The following is a 15114-nucleotide window of genomic DNA, read 5'->3' as shown; positions in this document are numbered from 1 at the left end:
CTCATGAGGGATGTCAACAGATAAAATGAATCTGTACTGGATAACAACGATACCCTTGCTGGATTACTCCTTGAAACAGGGTAGATGAGGTGGTTGGATATAGGGGTTGCTGGATTACTCCTTGAAACAGGGTAGATGAGGTGGTTGGATACAGGGGTTGCTGGATTACTCCTTGAAACAGGGTAGATGAGGTGGTTGGATACAGGGGTTGCTGGATTACTCCTTGAAACAGGGTAGATGAGGTGGTTGGATACAGGGGTTGCTGGATTACTCCTTGAAACAGGGTAGATGAGGTGGTTGGATACAGGGGTTGCTGGATTACTCCTTGAAACAGGGTAGATGAGGTGGTTGGATACAGGGGTTGCTGGATTACTCCTTGAAACAGGGTAGATGAGGTGGTTGGATACAGGGGTTGCTGGATTAGAAACAGGGTAGATGAGGTGGTTGGATACAGGGGTTGCTGGATTACTCCTTGAAACAGGGTAGATGAGGTGGTTGGATACAGGGGTTGCTGGATTACTCCTTGAAACAGGGTAGATGAGGTGGTTGGATACAGGGGTTGCTGGATTACTCCTTGAAACAGGGTAGATGAGGTGGTTGGATACAGGGGTTGCTGGATTACTCCTTGAAACAGGGTAGATGAGGTGGTTGGATACAGGGGTTGCTGGATTACTCCTTGAAACAGGGTAGATGAGGTGGTTGGATACAGGGGTTGCTGGATTACTCCTTGAAACAGGGTAGATGAGGTGGTTGGATACAGGGGTTGCTGGATTACTCCTTGAAACAGGGTAGATGAGGTGGTTGGATACAGGGGTTGCTGGATTACTCCTTGAAACAGGGTAGATGAGGTGGTTGGATACAGGGGTTGCTGGATTACTCCTTGAAACAGGGTAGATGAGGTGGTTGGATACAGGGGTTGCTGGATTACTCCTTGAAACAGGGTAGATGAGGTGGTTGGATACAGGGGTTGCTGGATTACTCCTTGAAACAGGGTAGATGAGGTGGTTGGATACAGGGGTTGCTGGATTACTCCTTGAAACAGGGTAGATGAGGTGGTTGGATACAGGGGAAGACAGTATTTGGTTAATGTTTCTTTCAGACAGTGTGTGTGTTTGCGTGCGTATGCTTGCATGTGCACACGGGTGCGTACCCTTGTGTGAATGGTGGGGAGCGGGTTGGGTGTGGCTGCTCTTGACGAGAACATGACAGGGGCCTGGAGTGTGATGAGGTGGCGGTGGGGGTGGTGGAGTACTGTGGCACATAGGAGTTGTGGATGAAGTGGAGCAGTGTCACTTTGAAAGCACTAATTACTCTTTCAGCTCGCGCTCTGCCGTGGTCCTGTGGGGGTTACCACTTCACAGAGAAAGAACAGAGGGAGAAGAAGACAGAAAGAGAGAAAGAGAAGAGAGAAGAGAGAGAGAGAGAGAGAGAGAGAGAGAGAGAGAGAGCAAGGACATCCTAGACAGAGAGGACATACCACATGGAGACAAACTGAGGTCCTCTCGTATGATCTGTTAATCCGTAGCAATAATACATGTACTATATAAAGCCTGTTTGTGTTTCTCTCAATCAGAAAGATGGAAAACAATCATGTACCATATGAATACCACATGAATGTAACAAAAAAAATCCCTGTGCAAATCAATTCCACTCAGGAACTGCTTGTGCTTGTAATACCTATTTCTCTCATTCAAAGGCTAACTACATGTAGGTAATAACCATAGAGATTCTATCTCTATTATTATACTGCTGTCATCTGGTACACATCCTACTATATACTTTAAAGTCCAGTATGGAGAGTGTAAAGATCATTGAAAAGGATCATATGATTAGGGCGGTGCGCTATGCTGTGCACTTCTGGCACGTACAGTCTGCGACCAGCTGCTCACAGCAGCCAGCTTTGTGGAGTCCCAGTCTAAATTAATCTACATCACTTCACAGGAGCTCATTCTAGCTCTTTTTGGGAAAGGTTCATTGCCATGGACATGCTACATATGGCCCATGAAAATGAGCCGTGAAGGATTTTACCCAAGATTGGAGATCTATGCTTATGAGAGTGACACTTTCAGAGATAGAGACAAACCTTCAATTAGCTTATTTTTTACATTATATTTTGTGGTTTGGTTCCAAGTCATTTGTCTGTGGCTTCTCAGTATTTACAATGTCACACCAGATGTTGCTAAGGATAGCTCCATTATGTAGGTAAACATACATAATAAAATATAGGGAAAACCTGCTATCACTGTAAAGCAGTGCGTTCTGAATATCCCCCTCAATGGGTGTTGACTGACTGTGGGCAAGGAGGACCAGGGAGGGTGGCATTACAGAGCTAACTGAGCCCCTGGTTCTAGATCTCCCTGGGAGAGAGGTCTTCATCTCCCTGGAGCTACAAGCTCTCACAGTCTTAATCCTCACATTTTTAAGTTATTACAAACATCACATTATTAAGTGTTTAAGGTTAAGTTTAGGAATTAACTCCACATTTGTACGGTTAGGGTTCAATTTAGACATTAACTCTGAATGTTTAATGTAAGGGTTAAGTTTTGAGATATTAAAAAATAAATATTAAAAACAACTTTCTTTCGCTGGATTCAAACATGCATCCTTTGGAATCCTTTGGAGACAGTTTCCACATCATCTCCCAACGTCTTCAGAAATGCATGAACGTCAAATAGTGGCTTGTTTTACAGGTGACCTGCCTGTCCTGGAGAGGCATCACCTGAAGGGCTAATTACTTGTTAAATATCCAGTCACTTAAATGCTGCAGCAAATGTAAATGGCAGTCGTTTGCCAAGGCCTCCAGCACAATAATACCCACATTAACCTTGAGCAACACTCTGAGGGTGAATGTGTATTTGCCTCTCCACAAATGCCTGTGTGTCTGTACATGTGGAATACTGTGTATTTCATAATGAACAGTGAATACTCAAGGGGCCATTTAAGTTTGATAGTCACTTAAACAGATAATATATTTCTTCAGGCTGTTGCAGTGAAATAATAAATTACTCTATAAACGTGTCATTTTTTATACAACATAAACAACTGGAGCTACAGATGTAGGATCGTAATTTGAGCCAGCAACAGGACATATGAATGATGTGGATGACAATTAATGTACATTTTTTGTAGGGGTTGAAACATTATTCGTAAGGGAAATTCAAGAACCATATCACCTCCACCCTACCTGACACCCTAGACCCACTCCAATTTGCTTACTGCCCAAATAGGTCCACAGACGACGCAATCTCAACCACACTGCACACTGCCCTAACCCATCTGGACAAGAGGAATACCTATGTGAGAATGCTCTTCATCGACTACAGCTCGGCATTTAACACCATAGTACCCTCCAAGCTCGTCATCAAGCTCGAGACCCTGGGTCTCGACCCCGCCCTCTGCAACTGGGTACTGGACTTCCTGACGGGCCACCCCCAGGTGGTGAGGGCAGGCAACAACATCTCCACCCCGCTGATCCTCAACACTGGGGCCCCACAAGGGTGCGTTCTGAGCCCTCTCCTGTACTCCCTGTTCACCCACGACTGCGCGGCAAAGCACGCCTCCAACTCAATCATCAAGTTTGCGGACGACACAACAGTGGTAGGCTTGATTACCAACAACAACGAGACAGCCTACAGGGAGGAGGTGAGGGCCCTCGGAGTGTGGTGTCAGGACAATAACCTCACACTCAACGTCAACAAAACTAAGGAGATGATTGTGGACTTCAGGAAACAGCAGAGGGAACACCCCCCTATCCACATCGATGGAACAGTAGTGGAGAGGGTAGTAAGTTTTAAGTTCCTCGGCATACACATCACAGACAAACTGAATTGTCCACTCACACAGACAGCATCGTGAAGAAGGCGCAGCATCGCCTCTTCAACCTCTGGAGGCTGAAGAAATTTGGCTTGTCACCAAAAGCACTCACAAACTTCTACAGATGCACAATTGAGAGCATCCTGGCGGGCTGTATCACCGCCTGGTACGGCAACTGCTCCGCCCACAACCGTAAGGCTCTCCAGAGGGTAGTGAGGTCTGCACAACGTATCACCGGGGGCAAACTACCTGCCCTCCAGGACACCTACACCACCCGATGTTACAGGAAGGCCACAAAGATCATCAAGGACAACACCCACCCAAGCCACTGCCTGTTCACCCCGCTATCATCCAGAAGGCGAGGTCAGTACAGGTGCATCAAAGCTGGGACCGAGAGACTGAAAAACAGCTTCTATCTCAAGGCCATTAGACTGTTAAACAGCAACCACTAACATTGTGTGGCTGCTGCCAACACACTGACTCAACTCCAGCCACTTCAATAATGGGAATTGATGGGAAAGGATGTAAAATATATCACTAGCCACTTTAAACAATGCTACCTAATATAATGTTTACATACCCTACATTATTCATCTCATATGCATACGTATATACTGTACTCTATCATCTACTGCATCCTTATATTATACATGTATCACTTTAACTATGCCACTATGTTTACATACTCATCTCATATGTATATACTGTACTCGATACCATCTACTGTATCTTGCCTATGCTGCTCTGCACCATCACTCATTCATATCTTTATGTACATATTATTTATCCCCTTACACTGTGTATAAGAAATTAGTTTTGGAATTGTTAGTTAGATTACTTGTTGGTTATTACTGCATTGTCGGAACTGGAAGCACAAGCATTTCGCTACACTCACATTAACATCTGCTAACCATGTGTATGTGACAAATACAATTTGATTTGATTTTGATTTGATTTGAAGTCTGAAAATTCAAAGTGCAAATGTCAAACTTCAGAAGCATTTTAAACCTTGAATACCCTACAGGTTTTACCTTTACTGCATTGCAGGAAAGGTCTCCTGCAACAGGGTGATCAAATTAAGATCATAAATCTGTAAGTCAGAGGTGACTTTATGAGACAATGATTCTTATGTATAAAACCAAGCTGAGGGTGTCTAGTTAAATACACTACAGGACCAAAAGTATGTGGACACCTGCTCGTCGAACATCTAATTTCAAAATCATGGGCATTAATATGGAGTTGGTCCTCCCCTTTCTGCTGTAACAGCCTCCACTCTTCTGGGAAGACTTTCCACTAGATGTTGGAACATTGCTGCGGAGACTTGCTTCCATTCAGAGTATTAGTGATTTGGGCAATTAGGTCTGGCTCGCAGTCGGCGTTCCAATTCATCCCAAAGGTCGCGATGGGGTTGAGGTCAGGGTTCTGTGCAGGCCAGTCAAGTTCTTCCACACCGATCTCGACAAACCATTTCTGTGTGGACCTCGCTTTGTGCATGTGGGCGTTGTCATGTTGCCACAAATTTGGAAGCACAGAATTGTCTAGAATGTCATTATATGCTGTTGTGTTAATATTTCCCCTCACTGGCACTAAGGGGCCTAGCCCGAACCATTAAAAACAGCCCCAGACCATAATTATTCCTCCACCAAACTTTACAGTTGGCACTATGCATTTGGGCAGGTAGTGTTTTCCTGGCATCCGCCAAACTCAGATTAGTCCATCGGACTGCCAAATGGTGAAGCATGATTAATCACTCCAGAGAATCACTCCAGAGAACAGTTTCCACTGTTCCAGAGTCCAATGGGGGCGAGCTTTACACTACTCCAGCCGATGCTTGGCATTGCGCATGGTGATCTGAGGATTGTATGTGGATGCTCGGCCATGGAAACCCATTTCATGAAGCTCCAGGCGAACAGTTCTTGTGCTGACGTTGCTTCCTGAGGCAGTTTGGAACTCGGTAGTGAGTGCTGCAACCGAGGACAGACGATTTTAATGTGCTATGTGCTTCAACACTTGGCGGTCCCATTCTGTTTCCACTTCACAATAACAGCACTTACAGTTGACCGGGGCAGCTCTAGTAGGGCAGAAACTTTAAGAAATGACTTGTTGGAAAGGTGGCATCCTATGATGGTGCCATATTGAAGGTCACTGAGCTCTTCAGTAAGGCCATTCTACTGCCAATGTTTGTGTATGGAGATTGCATGGCTGTGTGCTCAATTTTATACACCTGTTGGCAACGGGTGTGTCTGAAATAGCCAAATCCACATACTTTTGTGTATATAGTGTATACCAAACATGTACTGTAGGTACTGTACAACTAGCAATGTATCAACATAAACTTTTGACTCACCCCGTCCGTCGTCCAGATCTTTGGCGTTGCGTCCCTTGAGGGCGCGGTTCCAGCTGCTGGTGTAGTCTACTCCCCTACCCTCCCAGTCCTTCCCACCAGCCCCTTTCATCCAGGGAGGGCCGTACCTCCGCGGGGTGGGTCTGCGTGTATCTTTCAACACCCTCCCCATCATTCCTACCCCCCGAGCGTCTGAGGAGGCCACCCTGTTCCCTATCCCAGATGCTACCATGGGGTCCCGGACCCCATTTTCCCCCGTGGAGCTGTCCCCTACAAAGCCAGAGTGCAGGAACACCAGGCTCCCAGCTGTCAGGTAGAGGAGTATGAAGGAGAAGAATCGCACAGGTTTCCTGCGAAAGTAGCGTTGGATTTTCAGCAGAGGCCTGGCCATGCTGGCTCCCCCTGCTCAGTCACAACGTCCCAGGGACACCCAACCATAAAGCAGCAGAGCAGGACAACAACCCCCTAAAGCTACTAAGAGGTTCAATCACACAGGACAGAGAGTCCAAATCCAATTCTGGTTGGGGAAAAATAATTGCCTACCAGGTAAAAAAAACACACACAACAAAGGTATCTTGAGCTAAGGAGTGTGTGTGTGTGGGATCTCTGCATGAAGGGGTGTGTGTGTAGTGCTGGAGAGTGTGTCTCCAGTGTGTGTCTCTCTACATTCCCTCTGAGAAAGCATCAGGAGGGCAGAGAGCTGATGGTGGGGCCATGGCAGGCAAGGTGATTTGCTGAGACTGAAAGACGACCACAGCTCCACAGAGGCCCTTTCCACCGCCACGCAGATGGAAGACGCTTGTATTCCCTCCAGCCATTTACCGTGACGGTCTGCGGCAGAGGTTGTGGCTCGCCATCTGAAAGTAAAATAAGCCACATTAAATCAAATCAAAATTGAATTGTATTTGTAACATGCTTCATAAACAACATGTGTAGTCTAACAGTGAAATGCTTCCGGGCCCTTCCAAACAATGCAGAGAAAAAACATTGAAATAGAAGAGAAAAAAAAGAAAAATAATAACACAAAGAATAGAAAAAATTATAACACACGATAACTTGGCTATGTACACAAGGTACCAATATCGAGTCAAGGGGTACAAGGTAGTTGAGGTAGATACTGTATGTACATATAGGTAGGGATAAAGTGACCAGGCAACGGAATAGATAATAAATAGTTACAACAGAGTATTTGATGAGTCAAAAGAGATTAGTGCAAAAGGGATCAATGCAGATATTCCGGGTAGCTATTGGTTAACTATTTAACAAACTATTTTACCAGTCTTATAGCTTTGGGGGTAGTGCCCACCCACACACACCATCTCCCCACCTCCTCAGCTACACTCAACCATCATGCACCAGGTTGCAAAGAAATAAACTAACACAAATAAATAAACAACCTAACCCGAAAAAAGCAGAAGCAGTGGCAAACAGCACATTAGGGTTAGATATGGCCAAAAGATACATCAAAATGAATCTCACAAATAAATACAAGACACTATTATTAAGACAAATGCATCAAACTAAAATACAAAATACTTTTGCAAAGTAGAGTATTTACATAAATACACTTGCAAGTGCACAGCTTCACTACAACAGCATTCTCAGTAGCTCTAACAAAAAGTGTTTTACTTGCTATGGCTGTGAAATGTGGTTGTTTATCTACCTCAGTTGAATGCACTGACTGTAAGTCGCTCTGGATAAGAGTGTCTACTAAATTAGCAAAATAATAAACAATTAGAAGGCACACTGGGTAATATCATTGACCTTGTTTTGGGGCGGAGCTCATTAACACAATACCCAGCATGCTTTAATGTTCATTTTTACATTTTCATTTATGTATTGGTAATTTAGAAGACACTCTTATCACACCATAATGCCATTAGACTTCTGATACCAATGCAAGGTGAAATTAAATAATAATAATTAAATAAAGTTATTAGAAAATATTTTGTATTTTGAAAATACAAATTACAGGTCTCGAAAGTATCTTGTTACAAAATACATTAGATTGTAGCTAAGGCCGGTGAAATACAAATTACAAAATGCTCAAAAGTAATTGAAATACTAATTTCTAATATATCTCTGATTAGAGTGGATGAAAAGCTTTGGGCTGTGGTGGTTGTTGCCTTCAGTCCATACTAAACCCAACTGTGGGTGGTCCTCTCTGTTCCAACTAGCTCTGAGCTCTACAGGCTTCATATCTTCTAAATGAGATTGGAATGGAAACATTGGATGGGGAGGGGAAACATAGGAGTTCCACCCCACAGCAGTCTAGTTAACCTTTTACTGCAGTTGGCTAAATCAGGGTCACACAGAGTGTTTCTTGGTAGTACTAAACAAATCTACTTTGGAACAAAAATATACACCTCACACAGCTTAAAAAAAGAAGACACCTATATACCATGTCAGATATAGAGTTGAAATGTATTCAGTTTAGCGTTTGCATCCCAATATTACACTTTATATATATCATAGAAGACATAGAAACACCGGATTTTCGGCAGGTTTTTAAAAATAATGTTTATTCATTATGAAATTATGAAAAATATGAATAACATTCTACCCATGAGGTCACTATGTCATTTGATTGCAGGAAACGGCTACAATCCTCTCCATCACAGATGATATGAGTTGCTGAATTGAAAAAGAAATAAAAAATCCCGTTCTGTTTCAGTGGTCCCAGATCAGGATCTGGTAACATTCTTTATATTAAGAGCACTACAGATGTAGGATCTTAATTTGAGCCAGTTTGCTACAGCAGGAAAATAATCCTGCAGCAACGGGAAATATGAAATATCATGCGGAATATAATTAATGGACATTTGTCTGGATATCTCAAGTAAGATGGGCGTTCTTCATTCATTAAAAAAAAAATAAAAAAATAAATTACGTTTTTTTTTAAATATATATATGTGCCTAATAGCAAACTATTTGGTGATCTGTAAACATTTTAAATTACGAGCCTAGTTTATTTCTTATGGAGAAAAAAAGGATTCTTCCTGGCTAGCCTTGATTGGCTGAGATAACGGAGGGGCTGGTCATGCTGAGAGATGATTCCTGATTGGTCTACCATGCCACAGGGTACTGTCTATAACATAATGGGGGTTTCCTGATCATTAGTCAACCGCAGATATTTTTTTAAAGATAATGGCAATGAACAACTGCAAACGTGTTGCTACAGCTATCAACGTCATCACTTCCCTGAATTTAACGGCCGCTATTGACAAAGCTCAGTAGGAGAATGTTGTGATGGACTACTCTCTGGAGGATGACAGCCTGACACGCTCTTGACTCTGAAAGTGAATCAGATGACGAAGCAATCCTTGACTTGGGTAAAAACAACATTGTCATTTCTGATGATTTCTGATGACAGTGGTGAGGAAGAAATTAAGATCAACAGTATTGTTGTGGCAGAATAAATGGACCAAGTTTTGAAGCAGAGTATGAGGAGATGAACAAAACTCTGAAGTTCGATTGCAAATAAGGAGAGAGCCGAAAAAATAACTCAGAAGGCTCTTGTTTAAAACAACTCTCACTGCGTTAAATCTTTAAGCAAAGGGCAAACACAGCATCCATGACAGAGACAAACAAAGATGATTCTTGGAATATTGAACACTGTCAATGTGAACTGGAGTGACATGACACAACATAACAAGAATGCTGAGCAGACGAAAAGCAAATGACAGAGAACCTTTTACTTAACCATTAGAAACCCAGACCCGGTTTTCCTTGCATAAAAACATCAGTAGTGATAGGACTGCTCAAGGAGACCCCAATTAACATATTTCTGAAGAAAAAATAAAAATGTTGGTTTACAAAAAATGCATGCAAATGTATGGTTTCCATCACTTAATGCCCTTTGTTACACAACACACTTTCAAGTCCTTAGCCAAAAATGTATATTTTTAGTTGAAAATATACTCAGGCATCTCTGGACATCACATGAAATATGCTGAATGAGCATACAAAACAATGCCTCTTCAGCAAGTGTGTAAAACCTTCTGGAGCTTGTCTATAAGTTGGAATAACAAGTTAGCACATTTCAAATAAGCATTACTTTCCCATGTTTCCCCCATGAGTCTGTACTTTTATAAAACATACAAAATAGCCAATATCGATTTGATGGAATAGGAAAAAACTCTGCCACTCTTTCAGAGTACCACCTCAGCAGGTGGTGAAAAAAGAGTGTCCTTATCTGTCCTCTGAGTCACGCTATGGCCATTATAAGGCTTGTGTTTACACCCGATGCCTTGGGAGATTAAGGTCAGAGCATTCAGAGGGGTGGGGGGGTAACCTTGACTTAGAGGCAGACCTTCATAAAATGTACTATAGTACATATAAAGGTACTCAAAGTACTTCCCCTCATGCGCTCTTCCTCCTTATTTTCACTTTCTAACCATGGCATGCAGACACAGACAATTATATCTGCCTAGCATTCTTTTACATACTGGGATTGGCATGTAGGCCAGGGGCAAAAAACTCCTGGGCATATTTTGGGCATGGTTGGGGAGAAAGATAAAGGGCACACAACTGGTGGCAGATGGCAGAATGTTACAGTATACACACATGCATATGCACACATGCACACACACGCTTGCAATCACCCTATTAATTATTTATAAGCACACAATGGAAAAAATGAAATTGAACTACAAACTCCACCTGAGAAGAGCATTTCTAATTTGCAGGTTCAAATGACCGTAATAAGAGTGGTTGCAGAGGTCACTGACTTCAAACAAGAAATTGAAACACAGACAGGTTTTGTATGTAGGGGGGCAGAGAGTGACAGGTGTCCTTACATTCTCTAATTGCCAATTGGGGTTCTATGACTTGCCATGAGTTTACAATGTTTAAATGAGCTATAAGAGGCCCTTGAAGTGAGAACCTCCTCGAGTATTGTGGTTGGATTGTATTCATATCTGGCTGACCACTTCAGAAGGTGGTCAGGGCAACATTTCTCCTCAGTCTCGATGCAATCAGGCTACCAAAAGCACATTTTTGGGATGACATCATCAGCACTCTGCCACAAGTCTCCAGAAAACTTGTGTTTTGGAAGTGAGGCACCTTTTTTCATTAAATGTTAGAGGAAATATGTTCCTAGTGTGTGAGGAACGTGTTTATTGGCTTAAGAATGGCTAGCCAGCTAGCTTATTTACAAAAAAATAATTTTTGTGTGGCTAGAGTTATGCTAACCTGTTTGCAATCCCTTTAACTTTGCTAGCTAACTTGCTGGCTAGCTACAGAGTTTCACTGGCTAGATAGCTACAGTAAATGGCTCCTGCCATCAAGTTGTTGTTGTGTTCTTATCAGATTTATCCTGTTCCACCGTTTGCAGAATGCATACTGGCATTTCAATACATAAAAAAAGGGAATCCAGACACAACCTGGACATTTAAATGTAGGCGTATACACATGACGTGTTTGAAATTTCATGATCTCCATGATCAGAATACAAAAGCTGCATGAACTGTCAAGTCTAGACACGGTGTGATTGACCATTAATTCACATTCATATTAAATGAGCCAGCAAATATTTAATCCGAGTGGATTCTGGCGGGAGAAATGTCAGAGTTAATCGTTACAGTCGGGCAGCTCAGTGCTGTGGACCATGGCTCTGTCACCTCACTCATACCCTTTACAGAAAGCCTTTACTGTAAAACAAAATCAGGCCATGTTTTTTAGGGCCCAATTCATAGAGTCCCATTTGAACCACATTCTTGCCAGGATAAACCATTTATATCTCCCGTGCACATGCTGGGAAGTGTGGGAGTAGATGTGGATCAATGTGGGTGGACATCTATTTGAATAAATCTATTGAATATACACCATTATAAAGGAATCCGTGATTTTTTTTAGGCAGGTCCTAAGAAACATTTTAAGACAAATTGTTTCTTTTTACGAATAGAATGCCATATTTTTTGTTTAATTATGTTACTGGTCTGTGCAGCCAAAAGTCTGCAGCATGTGCATGAAATCACAACCTGGTCTCAGAGCATTTCATATTATTCTGTATGTAAATTAAATACACTCCATTTAGTATGATACATTACATTTTAAACTGTATTAATTAATTTGTGGATGTCCATCACCGATTTCATATGATTATAAGTACAAATTTGCAAAATGTACAATATGTTACGAATTTGCAAAATGTATAATATGTTGCGAATTTGTAAAACGTATGATATGTTATGAAAACTAGCTAGGTGGCTAATATTAGCTAGCTGAATAATGTTAGCTTGGCTAGGGGTTAGGGTTAAGGTTAGGGTTAAGTTTAGGAGTTAGGTTAAAGGGTTGCGGTTAGGGTTAGGGGAAGAGTTAGCAAACATGCTAAGTAGTTGCAAAGCAGCTAAAAAGTAGTTAGCAGTTGAAAAGTTGCTAATTAGCTAAAATGCTAAAGTTGTCCATGATGAGATTTGAACTAGCAACCTTGCTACACATTTGCGTTATATGCCCACCGATCCACCCCAACCAACCACCCTACTTACATTATTACCAATCAGGCTGTTACGGTAGAGTGATCAGATGGAAGCCACTCCTTATTAAAAGGCACATGACAGTTTTGAGTTTGCCAAAAGGCACTTAAGGACTCTCAGACCATGAGAAACAAGATTCTCTCGTCTGATGAAACCAAGATTGAACCTGGCACTATCCCTATGGTGAAGCATGGTGGTGGCAGCATCATGGTGTGGGGGTGTTTTTCAGCAGCAGGGACTGGGAGATTAGTCAGGATCAAGGCAAAGATTAATGGAGCAAAGTACAGAGAGATCCTTGGTGAAAACCTGCTCCAGAGCGCTCAGGACCTCAGACTGGGGTGAAGGTTCACCTTCCAACAGGACAACTACCCTAAGCACACAGCCAAGACAAAGCAGGAGTGGCTTCAGGACAAGACTTGAACACGATCGAACATCTTTGGGAGACCTGAAAATAGCTGTGCAGCAACGCTCCCCTTCCAACCTGTCAGATCTTGAGTGGATCTGCAGAGAAGAATTGGTGAAGCACCTCAAATACAGGTGTGACAAGCTTGTAATGTCATACCCAAGAAGACTCAAGGCTGTAATTGCTGCCAAAGATGCTTCAGCAAAGTACTGAATAAAGGATCTGAATACTTATGTAAATGTCATATTTCATTTTTCTTTTTATAGAAATGAGCAAACATGTCTCAAAACCTATTTTTACATTATGGGGTGTTGTGTATAGATTGATGAGGGGAAAAAAATATTTAATCAATTTTAGAACAAGACTGTAACCTAACAAAATGTCCAAAAAGTCAAGGTGTCTGAATACTTTCCAAAGGCACTGTCTATCCAGATGATGCTGCATACCATTTTGTGCAATGAAGATGTAGACATGTTTGAGGTGTAAGAGCGTAGTGTGTGCCAATGCATTACGGATACATTTCATACTAAGCTGTAGGCAGAACTTTATGCAATCATGACTAACACCTTGATCACACAGACAGCATCAACGGCAAAATGGTATGCAGAATCATCTGGATATGTGTGCAACAAAAGTTCAACATTCCCTTTCTGCTACCATTTCTGTCAAGCTGTTTACGTATACAGTTTGACGCATATGTTAGATAAATCCAATGTATGCACCATATACTGTAGAATGCACTGCAACTGCCTCTAACGCGATGCTGCAAGGCAAACGTAGCGTTCCATTGGAAATTAATGTACTGGTGTACCAAAATGCAATGATGCTGTCGGTGTGATCGAGGCGTAAGTCGGTTGGCAGAAATAAAAGTATAGGTATTTGTTGCTGGCAATATCTTTTATATATGAAGAAAAGTCGGCAAAAAGTTGGCGGATGCTAAAGTTGGTGGAAAAACGTCTTGGTTTACAAAATGTTTCTATCCGACCTAGCTCAGGGAACAGGTCTACTGAGACCACCTTATGTGACCACCAGCCTTTCTGTCCTACCCTGTCCTACCCAGTCCTGCCTTGCTGGCTCTCTGACAGTTGTCACAGCCTCTGTCACTCAGAGCCTTCTTATATACACTGAGTGAACAAAACATTAAGAACATGACACATCCATGACATAGCTTTCAACTGGATTCACCTGGTCAGTCTATGATCCCTTATTGATGTCACTTGTTACATCCACTTCAATCAGTGTAGATGAAGGGGAGGAGACAGGTTAAGGAAGGATTTTTAAGCCTTGAGACAATTGAGACATGGATTGTGTATGTGTGCCATTCAGAGGGTGAATGGACAAGACAAAATATTTAAGTGCCTTTGAACGGGGTATGGGTTTTTCACGCTCAACAGTTTCCCGTGTGTATCAAGAATGGTCCACCACCCAAAGGACATCCAGCCAACTTGACACAACTATGGGAAGCATTGGAGTCAACATGGGCCAGCATCTTGTAGAGTCCACGCCCCGATGAACCGTTCTGATGGTAAAGGGCATTCAGTGTAGCTTCCCCATATGGCACTCAGTTACCAACTTCATATAGTTTCACTACATTACAGATGCACAATGGATCAGATTGAATGGATGGATTCAGCTTGTTTCCACTGGGTTTTAGAGAAAGTATTCGGTTTGAGAGACAGTTTCCATGAGTGGCAATGTGAACATTATTTGTAGAGGAGTGGAGTGTACAGTATTCGTGGTAAACGCTGTTAAAGGAGGTGAGGGTGAGAGAACGTCAGTAGCAGTCTAAAAAGTGTTTGTCTTTTGGAGGGGTGGCTGAGTTAGTCGTGTTTATATGCCTTGTGTTTGGCCCCCATATGAGGATAATACAGACCACTTTTGTAACATTGAATAGAAAACAGATGATTTGATTAAATATAATTATCTCCTTATCTGTTTTCATTCATTATAGTTTGTGATGTTATTGGATTGTCTTGTATAAACAACTATAGCAGGCTCAAGGGTGTGGGGTTTCCATGTCACCATGTTCAATAACAAACAGGCACCAGTAGCACAATTAGAATGCAAATGGGAGGTTT

General features: G+C 42.3%; 1 protein-coding gene across 3 annotated transcripts in view; it reads right to left on the bottom strand.

Annotated features, from left to right (window-relative positions):
* The window catches only part of LOC135542289 (sialate:O-sulfotransferase 2-like), an 89793-nt gene that overhangs the window by 33668 nt on the left and 41011 nt on the right, over window positions 1-15114 (bottom strand). For 2 of the 3 annotated variants that reach the window (XM_064969154.1, XM_064969164.1), the window contains one exon: window positions 6161-7014. In XM_064969154.1, coding sequence (XP_064825226.1) covers window positions 6161-6548 — 388 coding nt within the window. In that variant the 5' untranslated portion in view covers window positions 6549-7014. Of the gene's footprint in view, window positions 1-1150; window positions 1345-6160; window positions 7015-15114 lie in introns of those variants that run through there. The other variant, XM_064969173.1, reaches the window with a different exon arrangement.

The sequence above is a fragment of the Oncorhynchus masou genome, chromosome 1 (assembly GCF_036934945.1).
Source record: "Oncorhynchus masou masou isolate Uvic2021 chromosome 1, UVic_Omas_1.1, whole genome shotgun sequence".
Taxonomy (NCBI): Eukaryota; Metazoa; Chordata; class Actinopteri; order Salmoniformes; family Salmonidae; genus Oncorhynchus; species Oncorhynchus masou.
The sequence above is the reverse complement of the archived record's forward strand: the minus strand, read 5'-3'. Positions and strand labels throughout refer to the sequence as shown.